The 12,794-nt window shown below is 52.4% G+C and overlaps 1 protein-coding gene across 3 annotated transcripts; it reads left to right on the forward strand.

Annotated features, from left to right (window-relative positions):
• Nucleotides 1-182: 182 nt before the first annotated feature.
• On the forward strand, nucleotides 183-12,375 carry SPRY4 (sprouty RTK signaling antagonist 4). 3 transcript variants are annotated; one of them, XM_023752026.1, is made up of 3 exons: nucleotides 183-356; nucleotides 8,855-9,096; nucleotides 10,506-12,375. In XM_023752026.1, exon 3 carries the CDS (start codon nucleotides 10,553-10,555, stop codon nucleotides 11,450-11,452), a length of 900 nt encoding a protein of 299 aa, XP_023607794.1. In that variant the 5' UTR covers nucleotides 183-356; nucleotides 8,855-9,096; nucleotides 10,506-10,552; the 3' UTR covers nucleotides 11,453-12,375. The 3 variants fall into 3 exon arrangements, with proteins under 3 accessions (XP_023607794.1, XP_023607795.1, XP_006086483.1); XM_023752027.1 differs by having other exon boundaries at nucleotides 8,855-8,986; XM_006086421.3 differs by lacking the exon at nucleotides 8,855-9,096.
• The last annotated feature ends 419 nt before the right edge of the window (nucleotides 12,376-12,794 follow it).

The raw sequence follows: 12,794 nt of genomic DNA on the forward strand, positions 1-12,794 counted from the left end.
AGTTCTTTTCCGGCCCCCCCATTCATAAAAAAAAAAGAAAAGAAAAAAAGGAGCTCGGCGCATGCGCGCGGGGGGGTCTCTTGTGCCCACCCATTCATAGAATCGCGAACGACGGGCGTGCGCACTGGAGCTCCCGTCCCTCCCATTCATAAAAAAGCCATTTTCCCAGGCAGTGGTTGCAACATCGCCGCGGAGGCTGCGAGAGAAGCTGACAGCGCGGAGCTGGCGCTGCCGAGCGCAGGAAGCCGTGCCGGTTCCTTCAGCCGGCGTCTGCGAAGACAGTGGCTTCTGACCCGCTCGGGTTAGGGGATTTGCACAGACGTGAAGCAATGCTTGTGATTCTGCGGCTCCTCAAAGTAAGTCCCTGGCCGGTTTCGGAATCCGAAACTGACCCACTCTGAGCCGCGACGCGACTCCCCTTTGGGCTGGGGCAAATGGTGCGCTATTTCTAGGCGCGCCTCAGTGTTCCTTCCCTCTCCCTGCGCCTCCTTGAGTCGCTGCGGTGCGCCGCAGCTCCCGGACGCCCTGGGCTGGGCCGGCACGGCGCGGAGGGTATTCACAGCCTGGCACCGGCGTTTCCAACCCAGGACATTACCAAGCCCGGCTTCCCCCTACTCTGACTCGGGAAGCCCCATGCGTGCCCCGGGAGTTTGTCTCTGGCCTGGCCTCTTTCCTCCTGCCACCACCCGCCTCGGGCGCTGGAACGGGAGACTCTAGGCTACGTAAGGAGCCACCTTTTGAGTCCGGCGGGCGCCCTCGCCCTGGGCGGCTCGCCCACCCCGGGCTCGGTGCCCATGGTGCCAGCTCTGCCGTAGATCTCCAGAGCCCGCCGCAGAGGCCTATGCTCGACGTAGGTTTTTCTTTCCCCTTCGGAGTCATGACGGACTGGCTTTTCTCCCCTTCTGCCTCTCCCCTCGATGGTCAGCGCCGGGCTGGCCCGGGACTGGGCATTTCTGCTCCCTCTCTTTGGCGAGGCGGTGCCTCGCCGTCTGACCTTTGCTCTGCTGCCGCATTTTATGCTGTGCAACTGCCTTGCAGTTAGTTGCCTGTCCTTTTCCCGGCCTCTGCAGGGCCTGAGGCTCCTCGGCCTCCTCGTGCCTCCCTATCCCCGGGCACCGAACTGTGCCAGGCCCCGAGGCCCCCAGGCCGCTCTGGGTCTGTAGGTGCGTTTACATAACGCCGGGCGTGTGGGAGCTGGAGGAAGAGGTTGCGTGCGTAGGAGAGATAAGGCTCCCGCTTTGCCCCTTTCTTCTTGGTGGTACCAGCTTGACATCACTGAGAAGAGAGGATAGAGACGGTACGTTCTGAAAAAACCTGAGCCGCCAAGGCCACGGGTCAGTGAAGGGGGGCGAGGGCGGGTTTGGCCAGCCAGGGCAGCTGGAGCTTGGCTCCATCACTGGGGCCAGGGCTGTGCCCAGTTCCCCCTCTATGCAGACGATCAAAAAGCAGTTAGACAGTAGCTGTTCTTGTGCAAGAAGACGGTTTCTCAATTCTCTTTGATTGGGGGCTGGGGGTTGTGGGTAGAGGAGGCAAGAGAGGCAGAAAATGGTTGCATGGCTTGGAAGCAATGGTTGCAACCAATGGGAGGAGAAGGTACTGGGCTGGAGGGGCTGGATGGTGGGGAGAGGGGAGAGCTGAGAGCTGTTGGATGGGCATCCATATTGCCAGGCCTGGGTGAGGGCAGGAGGCAGCCTGATGGACTATGGAGGCTGTGGGAGCCCCCTCCCACCCCCACTCCAGCTTGGTTAGTGCTGAAAGGAAAGGCGTGGGGTTCAGTGGAGTGGCCAGGCTCAGTAGAGAAGCCCCTCTTTCCTGCTTCCAAATCTGTGGCGTTGATTCTCTCCAGTTTGGGGAGGGGTGGGAGCAAGTGCATGTCTGTCTGGTTAGCTGACCAAGGCTCTCCAGTCTCTCTGATGAGCCTCTTGGAAATACAAGGTTGTAAGCTGGAGGCCCAGAGCCTCTAGGAAGTCCGGGTTTATCAATCTCTTAATGAGCTCAGTCTGGCCTGAGGCCCTACCCAATATTGCACTGGTGATTTCACAATGTTTAGAGTTCTCTGGATCTTCACAGGAATGGAGCATAAACATCTGAAATTTTCAGCTTTTTTTCCCTTTCGTGTGTGGGTGTGGGGCAGACTAGGAAAGGGAGGTCTGTAGTTGCCGGCCTCTGCATCTCTCTCTCTCTCTCTCTCTCTCTCTCTCTCTCTCTCTCTCTCTCTCTCTCTCTTTCTCTCTCCAGAATGGTGGGAAAGAAGTAGTAGACATGTCCTGTGTGAAATTGAATTTCATCTTTCCCAGCCCTTGGGAGGGTCCTCACTTGCCAGCAGGCTCCAGGCGAATCCTAATGTGAGCAGTGCACACACTGACCCACTGAGCTGCGTGGCCAGTAGTGGGTAGGGGGCTTTTTGGAGGCGGATTTTTGAAATTGTGATGGACACGTGTTGGTCAGCTAGGGAGAGGAACACTTTAAAGATATCTCTTGGTTATCTTCCTTTTTAGATTCTGAGCTCAGGAGTCATCCCCTTTGTGTGGAGTGTAAATGCTCTCCTCATTCCCACGGCCTTTTCCAGATTAGCCTGTGGAAGGGTAAGGTCTCCAAGCTTTGGTTGGGCTTGGTGGGAGGAGGCAGGACACACAGAATAAAATGATTCCTGGCTAAAGCAGGGCAGAGAGTGGGGATGGTGACCATTTGGAGCTCTCATATCATTTTTTTCATCCTTCCAGAATAGGTACACAGATGAGGCTCTTTGGAATTGCACCCTCTGTCCAGGTCATACTCTTTACTCACCACCACCAGCAACACACACACACACACACACACACACACACACACACACACCATTCTGGTAAACCCCACAGTGCAGAGTTTTTCACTGATTTGAATAACAAATAAAGGCAGCCTTTCAGTGCAAAATTTGGTAGTCAGTGACTTAAAAATTAAGGGCAGAAAAAACCCATTAGCGCGCACGCACACACACCGGAAGTGGCCCTTGAGGGGTGCTACTCTAAGGCTTAATACTTTGGCATCTTATATGGGGATTTCTCTTCCAGTTCCTGCCGCTGAAAGCCCTTTGGTGTGACATCTTCCAGCCCCCATTTCTGGGCCCCCCCAAACCATCCATTTGTGTAGGTCCTGGGTGTTGGTACCAAGGAGGCTTAGCAAGGAGCCCCCTCCCTCCACGTTCTCAGACAGTGATGGCACCCACGGCACTCAGTTGGTTCTGAACCCACAGTGCCTGCCATGGGTCCCTTCTGATGTAGAAGTTCCCTTGTGAGGAAAACTTGGGGGAAGGATTCTTGCACAAACCTGGATCTGGTTGAACATTTGGGTCTGGGATATAGATAAGGAAGGAGAATGGCAGGAGTGGAGAAGGTTCCATCCCTTGGCCAACCTGGATCTCCTTGACAGAAGGGAAAGCAATGACTCATTGGGACAGGTTTTTGCTTTTTCCAAAGAGCCAGAGAAAGAAGGTGATAGAGCAACATACTGAAAACTGTTTCACTCCTTCCAGACCAAGCTGGGGGCTGGGTCAGAGCAGATGGTGGCCAGGAAACCTGCTTAGCTCGCGCCTTAGTCTCCCATCTGCAGAATGGGGAGGAAGAACTCCTCCCGTGGGGCCAGGGTCAGCAGAGCAGCTAGCAAGTGTGCAGGCTGGGACTGTGCTGTGCTATTCATTACTACTGGGCCCCTAGTGGAAGGGGCCCCCTTCCTACACAGGAGGTGTGGGGTGTTGCGTGATGTAAGAGGCGGCATATTCTTGGCTCTCTGGTCTGGGGCCACCCTGCAGATCCGGACAGCTGACAAGGCTGTGGTTGTATCCGGGACATGTGGCTGGGCTTAAGGAGCTCCACCGTTCAGCTGTGATCACGATTGTTCTTTCCAAGGACGGTCGTGGAGGAAGCAAGGGCACTGGGGAGGGAGCACAGATGTGCTGGATCTGGTGGAGGAGGGAAGAGGCCCTTCAGGGGCAGGTGGCCATTTGCAGAAGAGTGGTTTCCCTCGTCAGGTAGTCTTTTTCTGGCTGGGTCACTTCCTGCCCCATCCCAGGAGTAAGCTAAAAATCAATTATGGTCAGTTCATCTGTTCCCGGAGGTGGTAAGATAAAATGATCAGATAAAATGATCTCGGGCCTCAGTAAGAGGGAGCCCTGGGGGGTCTAGGTTTCTGCACCCCCCCCCCCCAACACACACACACACACACACTTTGATGTGGGCCAATTGTTCCAGTGTTAACAGACTTCTTCTAGCCCCATTCTTCTCTGACTCTTGACTTCTAATCCCTCTTTAAGGGGATCTGAGCAGACAACAATTATGGGGGTAATAGATTGAAGCTGAAATTTGAAGCCAATTAGAATAGCCCAGAGCCAAAGTACAAGACCTCTCTCTCTCTCACTCCTCCTGGCGTAGGGCCTTTGCAGCTCAGCTGATTGGTTGTGGAAGAGGAAGAGGGTTGGGAACTGATAGCCGGTGATGGGACCAAGTGATGAAAAGCAGCTGTTTTCTTTTGTGATATCTAACAGATTGTGGCCAGAGGTGAGCTCCCTAGTGCCGGCGCTGGAGTGGGAGGTAGGGCGGAGAGCAAGGATTCTCAGACAGATCCAGCTGCCTAAATGCTTTTTTCTCTCAACCAGGCCATTCTCGGCAAAGCTGCGGAGATTGTCTTCCTCAGTAGGGCGTAGGGCAGCCAAGTCCCTGGGTTTCCTCCCCCTCCTCTTTAAAGTCTTTTTGAAGCAATAAGTCATTATTTGGTTGGAACTTAATTAACTAAACTGGGTTGTTGTCACAAAGAACCAAGCAATAGTGGTGGACAGTGGTGGGCGGGCTCTCTGGCAGACTAGAGACCTTTTTTTCTGAGCTGTGAAAGGGTTAAACAACCTTCCCTGAAAGAACCTGCTGAGACTGAATGGGCAGTGCAGAAACTGCCCATTCATTCAGAGCCTCTTCCAGTTTGTCTCTAACTGACCTGGAGTTTTCAGCCTTTTCCTAGGATTTCCCAACTCCTCTCCCCAGGATAAGTCAAGGGGAAGGGGTGGGTGGGTGGTGCCAGCATGACATTTAACATGCTCTGCGGGTTCCTGGGGGCCTGAGGCTCAGCCCCTCCCCACAGGTACTAAAGCCGTGTCAGGCTCGCAGACGGCCAAGCTGCAAGTATAGGGCTGTGTGCTCTGGGCTTTCCAATCTCCTGCCGGTTCAGTCTGCTAGGACTCTGTTTTTCTGGCTTCCTCCGACCCTGGCTGCTCTTTCCCTTCTCCACAGCCCTGGGCCAGGATGCACCTCCACGAACAGCCCTAGGGACCCTTAAGTTCAGCTTTACAAGTGGAGGAGAGGGGATTCCCGCCCATTCCTGGGTTTCCTCTTAGGGGCTCCTTGGTGGTTGAGGGTCCTACAAATGAGACCATTTAACTTTTTAAGAAAACTAAAAATAAAAACACTTAGTGAACTGGGGGAGAGGCAGTGAGGTGACAGAAGGGATAACAAAGAAAACAGAATTGGAAGTGAAGGTAATAATTGAGCTCTGAGCCTTCTTTTCATGGCAGATTTCAAACCCCCAGCCTCCACTTGCCACACTGAAAATTTCCCCCTACCTGGGGCCAGGCTCATGTCAGCCCTGCATTGGCTTCATTTCCCTGCTGGTTTGGTTAAAAGCCCGCTGATGGCCTGATGTCATTCCCCAAGGGCTGGTGGCCGCCTGGGGAGACTGGTAGAGTTCATGGCTGTGAAAATGATTGGCGCTTTCATGCTTTTCCATGAATAACCAGAAGTTACTACTGTAAGTCAGGGCTGACGTTGCAATGTCTGGAGCTGCTGCTCTCTGGGGTTGAGCCCTTCCCTGGTCCCTTGCCAGCTCTATGGCCCTTTTTTCTTCCACTTCTTCCTCAGGAAAATGGGAGTGATCCTCCAAAGGTGCTGGTGAGGATTAAGTGGGAAAATCATCGCGGGCTTATCACAGAGCCTAACACCCAGAAATGTTTCATAAATATTAGCTGCTTCCATAATTATTATTATTATTATTAGAAGGTTGGAGTGGAGTGAAAGTTTTCTTTCCTCGTGCTAATCCATAGGCCCACCACCTAAAACTCAGTAGAGGTGCTTCTCTGTCTAAGTGGAGTGCTGGCTTTGTTTCTCTGTCCATAGTCTTCCAAATTGGCCATCAGTCTTCCAAACAGCCTAAATGAGGCAAAGCCTCCTCCTATTTATATTATAAATCCTTCCTTCCTTGCAGGGGAAGCAGAGTACATATTAAACTGCACTTAAAGTTCATCAGCCTCAGCCTTGCTTAGACCCTGGAGGGTGGGTGTGTCCTGGGAGTAGAGATTGATCTTCTAAACCAATTGAGGATTGGGTTGTTTTTTTTTGGGGGGGGGGTGTTGTTTTTTTTTGAGACTTCATTTAGCTGTGCTCTGAGGGGTTTATCAAACTGGTAGTTCCGGAAGTTGTTTTTCTTTGTCAGCCAAATGAATTCAGCCCTCCTGTGGAGGTCCCTGCTAATGGGGAGGGGAGGCCGTGAGGCCTGAGAAGGTGTGAGCCCTGCAGCTGCTTAGCCAGCAGGTCGTTTTTGCTGAGCTAGCTATAGTGGTCAGAAGGAATCCTGTATCTGGGTTATGATAGGAAAGTTGTGTTTCATTTTTTTAATTAGAAAAAAATATTTTGTTTTTAAAAATTTTGTTTTCTTTTTTAATTACAGTTAGTTTCAGGTGTACAACATAGTGATTAAACATTTGTGTACCTTACAAAGGGATCACCCTGGTAAGTCTGGTACCATGGGACACCATATATAGTCATTACAATATTATTGACTATATTCCCTATGCCGTACTTTACATTCCTGTGACTGGTTTTATAACTGACAATTTATATTTTAAATCTCTTCCACTTTTTTCAGACAACCCTCCCTCCCATCTGGCAACTGTCAGTTTGTTCTTTGAATATGAGTTTGTTTCTTCATTTATTTTGTTTTTTTAGATTCCACATGTAAATGAAATCATATGGTACCTGTTTTAGACTGACTTATTTTACTTATACCTTCTAGGTCCATCCATGTTGTCACAAATGTAAGATTTCATTCTTTTTTATGGCTGAGTAATATTCCACTGTACACATGTGCCATATCTTTACCCATTTGTCTGTCAATGAACACTGAGGTTGCTTCCATATCTTGGTTATTGTAAATAATGCTGCAATGACTATAGGGGTGCATATGTCTTTTTGAATTAGTGTTTTGGATTTCAGGGAAGATGCATTTTAGAATTTGCCTGCTGGAGCCATCTTGCATGCAGCCTGTCCCAAGAGAGCTGAGTCATTGTGGACCAAGCTCCACCCCCATGTCTGGCCCTAAATGCAGGCCCAGATGTTGACAGCTGCCTCTGGAAGGTGATGGGAGCCTTCTAAATGCCAATATCTCCATTCCCTGCAGGCCCTGCTCCCATCCTGGCTTCCTGGTGGGACTTTTCCATGGGACTTTTTTAGTGAATCTATCTTCTGATTACAGACAGAACCTGTTAAAATCTCTGAGCATTGCTCGTGCCTTTTGCTTCATCCACAGAAAATGGTTGTTTTCTTTGTGTGTTTTTTAAATATATTTTTATTGATTTCAGAGAGGAAGGGAGAGGGAAAGAGAGAGAAGAAAACAATGATGAGAGAGAATCATTGATTGGCTGCCTCCTGCATGGGATCGAGCCTGCAATCTGGGCATGTCTCCTTGACCGGAATCAAACCCGGGACCCTCAGTCCGCAGGCCAGTGCTCTTATCTACTGAGCCAAACCAGTTAGGGCAGAAAATGGTTGTTTTTAAAGAACCCCAGGACTAGAATTGGGGAAAGGAGAGTGGATCATCTGCTTGGGGAGGGCGTACCCCTCCTTCCCACAGCATGGCAAGTCCCAATCCTGCTTCTAAGAGACCAAAGCCCAATGACATGGGGCAATACAGCCTTCAAGCCACCACTGACATTTTGTTGGCAGGACCCTGAGTATTCGTGACCTGAGCTTCTGGAATAAGGGAATCGAGTTGTCTTTGTCTGGGGTGGGGGTTCTAGCTGAGGCACCTCTTGGCTGGCTCCAGAGAGTCTCATCCTGTGCCCTTGTCAGCATTTTCCATTCTTACGCCTCATCACCTTTTCCTCCAAGCAAAGGACGTGGGGCTCCTAACCCTCTTCTGTTGATCCCAAACCCATTTATTCTAGAGGCAAGGCTTTGGAACCCCTGCAAAGGGTAAGTGGGCTGAGGTAGCATTCCCTGAAGTTCCCCCCACCCCCCATGGCCAACCTGATCCTTGGAAAACTCTCCATAGATGCTTATTTGCCATCCCCCCATCCAGCCCTGACCATAGGAGGCCGCCTTGGCAAATGACTACTTGGTTGGCAGACCTGCCAGGCACTTAGGGCCGACTGCCATGACGAAGTCTCCCGTTTGAAGATGATGCTCTCTTTTCATCGGGAGAGAACATGGAGGCAGGAGGCAGACTCTCCAAGATGGGAGAAACCATGCACAGAAATACCAGCATCTTTTACGTAGGCAGACAGTGGGAGCTAAGCCAACAGTTCATGCCCTATGCGAACGGGAGGGATCAGTTGACTGAGCACTGAACCTTGTAGAAAAGGCTTTTCCCCCCTTGCATTTGGCAGTATAGATGATGCACAGATGAGGAGCCTGTGGGGAAGCTCCCTTTCATCCCATCCCCTTCGTGAACTTTGCATCTAGAGCTAGCTCTTTACTTCAGACGGGCTGGAACGCGTCTAAGGAAGCCCTTCCCTGACCATTGAACCATTGCTGATCAAACCACTGTTTCCAAGAAGGGGAAATACAATGCTGAGTTGCCCTGAATGCCTTTCTTATCTCCTCTTCCTTCCTTACTATAGACATTGAGAAGTATGGATGAGTCATCCGGGCAAGGTGTCATTCTCCTGTAATTGGAATATTGCGATGGACCGACTGTGTCCCAAGCCTGGAGCCATGTGGGGAAGTGGAAACCTATCCATCCACATCCCCTCGTAGGCATCACCTTTGAGAGAAGATGAACCTAACAGCTGAGGCGCAGGATCTGCTCTCCTAATTAGAACATCATTAGCATCTTGAAAAAGCATTTCCCGAAACCCCACCCGTAACACATTACTCCAGTGACCCACCCCCCCCCCTTTTTTTTAAAGATGATTATATCTCCCTTCTATCTGCACACCCTGTTTTGTCTCCCACCCCCCACCCCCAGTGGAATCTTCCCAGAGTCTAATCTTTCTCTTGGATTCCAAATCATGTCCCCTTGGGCAGAGGTCTTGGCCTTCTGCTGCTATTTCTTTAAATTGATCTCCAGCCGAATTCCGAATGTAAAGGTCAGCAGGCGAGGAAATGGCACTTCTAATAGAAAACAATGTGCACTTTCTAAATTTGAACCAAGCCGTTTCCGCTCTTTGATTTAAGTGACTTCCTGGGGTTCCGTGTCAGGCCCTGCAGTTGAATCTCTGGCAGGATTCCAACTTAAAATTGCACTCTCTCAGTGAAATTAGAAACTGGTCCAGGGTTGGCTTAGCTATTCTAGTAAATAGCATTTAGGCTGAATGTTCAGCTCAGCACTTGGAAATGGGCGATGTGAGTGCCCCTGGAGAGGATTTCCCATCCAAGTTGTCAGAAGCTCACCTACCCATGGGTTATTAGCCGCTGGAGGTTGCTGCTCTTAGAAGTGCTGGTAATAAGTTAATATCCTGGACGTGCAGGCATCAGATACGGCCCTTCCTTCTCTTGTGACTGAAATAAAGGCTTGTGTTTATCCAGCTGATAAACCTGACGGGAGCACACAGGGGCTGTCTCTCTCGTGGTCACCACATCCTCAGCACAATGCTTGGCTCGTTGTGCTCAACAGTGTTCAGGAAATCCACACTGTTGCGCTCTGGGATGGTGATAAATTACGGAGCACTTGCTCTGTATGCCAGGCAAGATGTTAGGGACTGGATGTCCATTTTCTCATGTAATCCTCACGGGAACCCATTTTACAGTTGGCAAAACTAAGGCATGGAGGTTCAAGAACCTCATTCGTGGCAACACTGTTAGGCACAGAAGGGAGGATTCGAACTGGGATCTGAGTCCAGAGCCTGTGTTGATCGCCATCGAGCGATCTGTCTTAAATGAGGAGCATGGTTCGCAGGGACTACAAGAATGAACTCAGGTTTGAGTCCTGGTTCTGCTACTGATCGTTTTGTGCGACTGTGGACCAATTACTTTGAACATTAGTTCCCTGTGGCTAGAACAGGGATAATAATTGTAGGTATGTTTCAAGGTTATTGCGAAGAGTCAGTGACTTGATATTCATGGTACTTGTTAAGAGCTAAGCAAGTGTAATTCCTACCACTTACCATTACTGTTGTTGTCATTATTAATCATCTAAGCCTTAACTCTGGAGATTCCACCAAAGGAAATCAGTTCCCATTTGGGCTCCCAAGCACCTGATGGGGATGGGGGTATTAACAGGCCAAACACTGACGCCTGGAATCCATTCTCTCTTCCTCCCCCCACCCCCAGGGCCCCTAGAAGCCTGTTTCTCAGTGCTGTCCAGGACCTCCAGCCCCATGGAGCCCCCGATCCCACAGACCGCCCCCTTGACTCCCAGCTCAGTCATGGTCCAGCCTCTTCTCGACAGCCGCGTGCCCCACAGCCGGCTCCAGCACCCACTCACCATCCTCCCCATCGACCAGATGAAGACCAGCCACGTGGAGAACGACTACATCGACAACCCTGGCCTGGCGCCCCCCACCGGCCCCAAGCGGCCCCGGGGTGGGGCCCCGGAGCCGGCCTCCACGCCTGCCCGCTGTGACCAGGACGTCACCCACCACTGGATCTCCTTCAGTGGCCGCCCCAGCTCCGTGAGCAGCAGCAGCAGCACGTCCTCCGACCAGCGGCTCTTAGACCACATGGCGCCACCCCCCGTGGCTGACCAGGCCTCCCCGAGGGCTGTGCGCATCCAGCCCAAGGCCATCCACTGCAAGCCGCTGGACCTCAAGGGGCCCGCAGCGCCTCCCGAGCTGGACAAGCACTTCCTGCTGTGCGAGGCCTGCGGGAAGTGCAAGTGCAAGGAGTGCGCGGCGCCCCGGACGTTGCCCTCGTGCTGGGTCTGCAACCAGGAGTGCCTGTGCTCCGCCCAGACCCTGGTCAACTACGGCACCTGCATGTGCCTGGTGCAAGGGGTCTTCTACCACTGCACCAACGAGGACGATGAGGGCTCCTGCGCCGACCACCCCTGCTCCTGCTCCCGCTCCAACTGCTGCGCCCGCTGGTCCTTCATGGGCGCCCTCTCCCTGGTGCTGCCCTGCCTGCTCTGCTACCTGCCCGCCACCGGCTGCGTGAAGCTGGCCCAGCGCGGCTACGACCGCCTGCGCCGCCCCGGCTGCCGCTGCAAGCACACGAACAGCGTCATCTGCAAGGCGGCCGCTGGCGACGCCCAGGCCAGCAGACCCGACAAGCCTTTCTGACATTTGGGTCGAAGCCCCCCGCGCTCCCCTGGGAACTGGGTTCCCTCCTGACACCTGAGAAGACTGCAGCGAGGCCAGAGGTTCTGGCATCAGAGGTGACCTTGCCAGGCTGCCACCCCAGCTTCAGAAGAAAACAGAGACCCCCCCCCCCACCCCCCACCCACTGTCTTCCCCAAGCGGAAGAAGCAGCGCTGTGGGTTTTTTGCGGGTCCTGGAACTTGGTGTGAGACAGCGGCGGGGGCATGGTGTGCTTCGGGGTGGTGGGGGGAGGATTCTTCTTTTCCAGAAGACAGATGTGGCCACATAGCCGGAAGTTGCAGCTGCTTGACTGCCTTCCCAGTTCTCCTTCCTCCCTCCCTGCCTCCCCCCTCTTTCCCATTCTTTTTAGCTGCCTGGGAGGAACCCGTAACAGAGTGGCCAAGGGACCTTTAAAGACAACCGTGCAGTCTTGATGGCTGTATCTTTTCTCCTCCCCGACCCCACGGCTTGCCTGACATCCTGGGGAAGGTGTGGACCCTGGCTGGCAGTCCCTGTTGTATATACTTGGGAGCCCTCGAGAAGAGAGGTCGGCCCGCGAGTCCAGGCCTCGCTCCCTCTCTCTGTCTCCCGGAGCCTCGGATGGATTCAGGAGCCACTACACAGAGCACCTCTCCCTTCCAGCTCCATCCCTCGTGGGGTTGTTGCGCTCTTAACACCGTCCTGCGGTTCTTACTGAGTCACAGACTCGCCTGCCTGCTTCTTGTCCTGAGTTCTCTCCACCCAGATCCTTCCCAGAAACTTGATGGGTCGAGAAGCCCAGGGCGGCAAATGCAAGACCAAATACCATTTTGCCAATGAGTCTGAGGCTGTGGTCTCTGGACCCGGTCATTGTGTTTTTATAGAGTCATTAAACCAGATGCTAACGGTGTTTTAGAAAATAATAATCAAACACTTGCTTCCTTTTGGGCCACCCCCAGGAAGGGCTGATTTCAAAATCTGGGGGGGCGAGCAACCTTAAGGAACACAACCCCCCTCCCCACCAAGAAGAGGATTTTAACAGCAAAGAAGAGAGACAGCACCTCGCGTTGGCAGAGGGACAGTGGAGCCGAGATGGATGCCGGTTTCTTCTCTTCTGATTCTGCTGCTTGCTGTCATAGCCTTTTATGTACAGTGATGTGTCTGTATCTTTAATGTAAATAGACAGAGGATGGAAAAGAAGAGTCTATTTTAGTTGTTTAGGAAGCCCTGGTGGGGGAGTCAGAAGAATGCGGGTGGGGGGAAGATTCTCCAGGGGCTTCTTGGGGTTGAGCCCTGCTTCTGTGCATGGCCACGCCACCCCCTCCCGACAGTCCCCCAAGACGTA

This window comes from Myotis lucifugus, unplaced genomic scaffold, assembly GCF_000147115.1.
Source record: "Myotis lucifugus unplaced genomic scaffold, Myoluc2.0 scaffold_28, whole genome shotgun sequence".
In the NCBI taxonomy this organism is placed as follows: Eukaryota; Metazoa; Chordata; class Mammalia; order Chiroptera; family Vespertilionidae; genus Myotis; species Myotis lucifugus.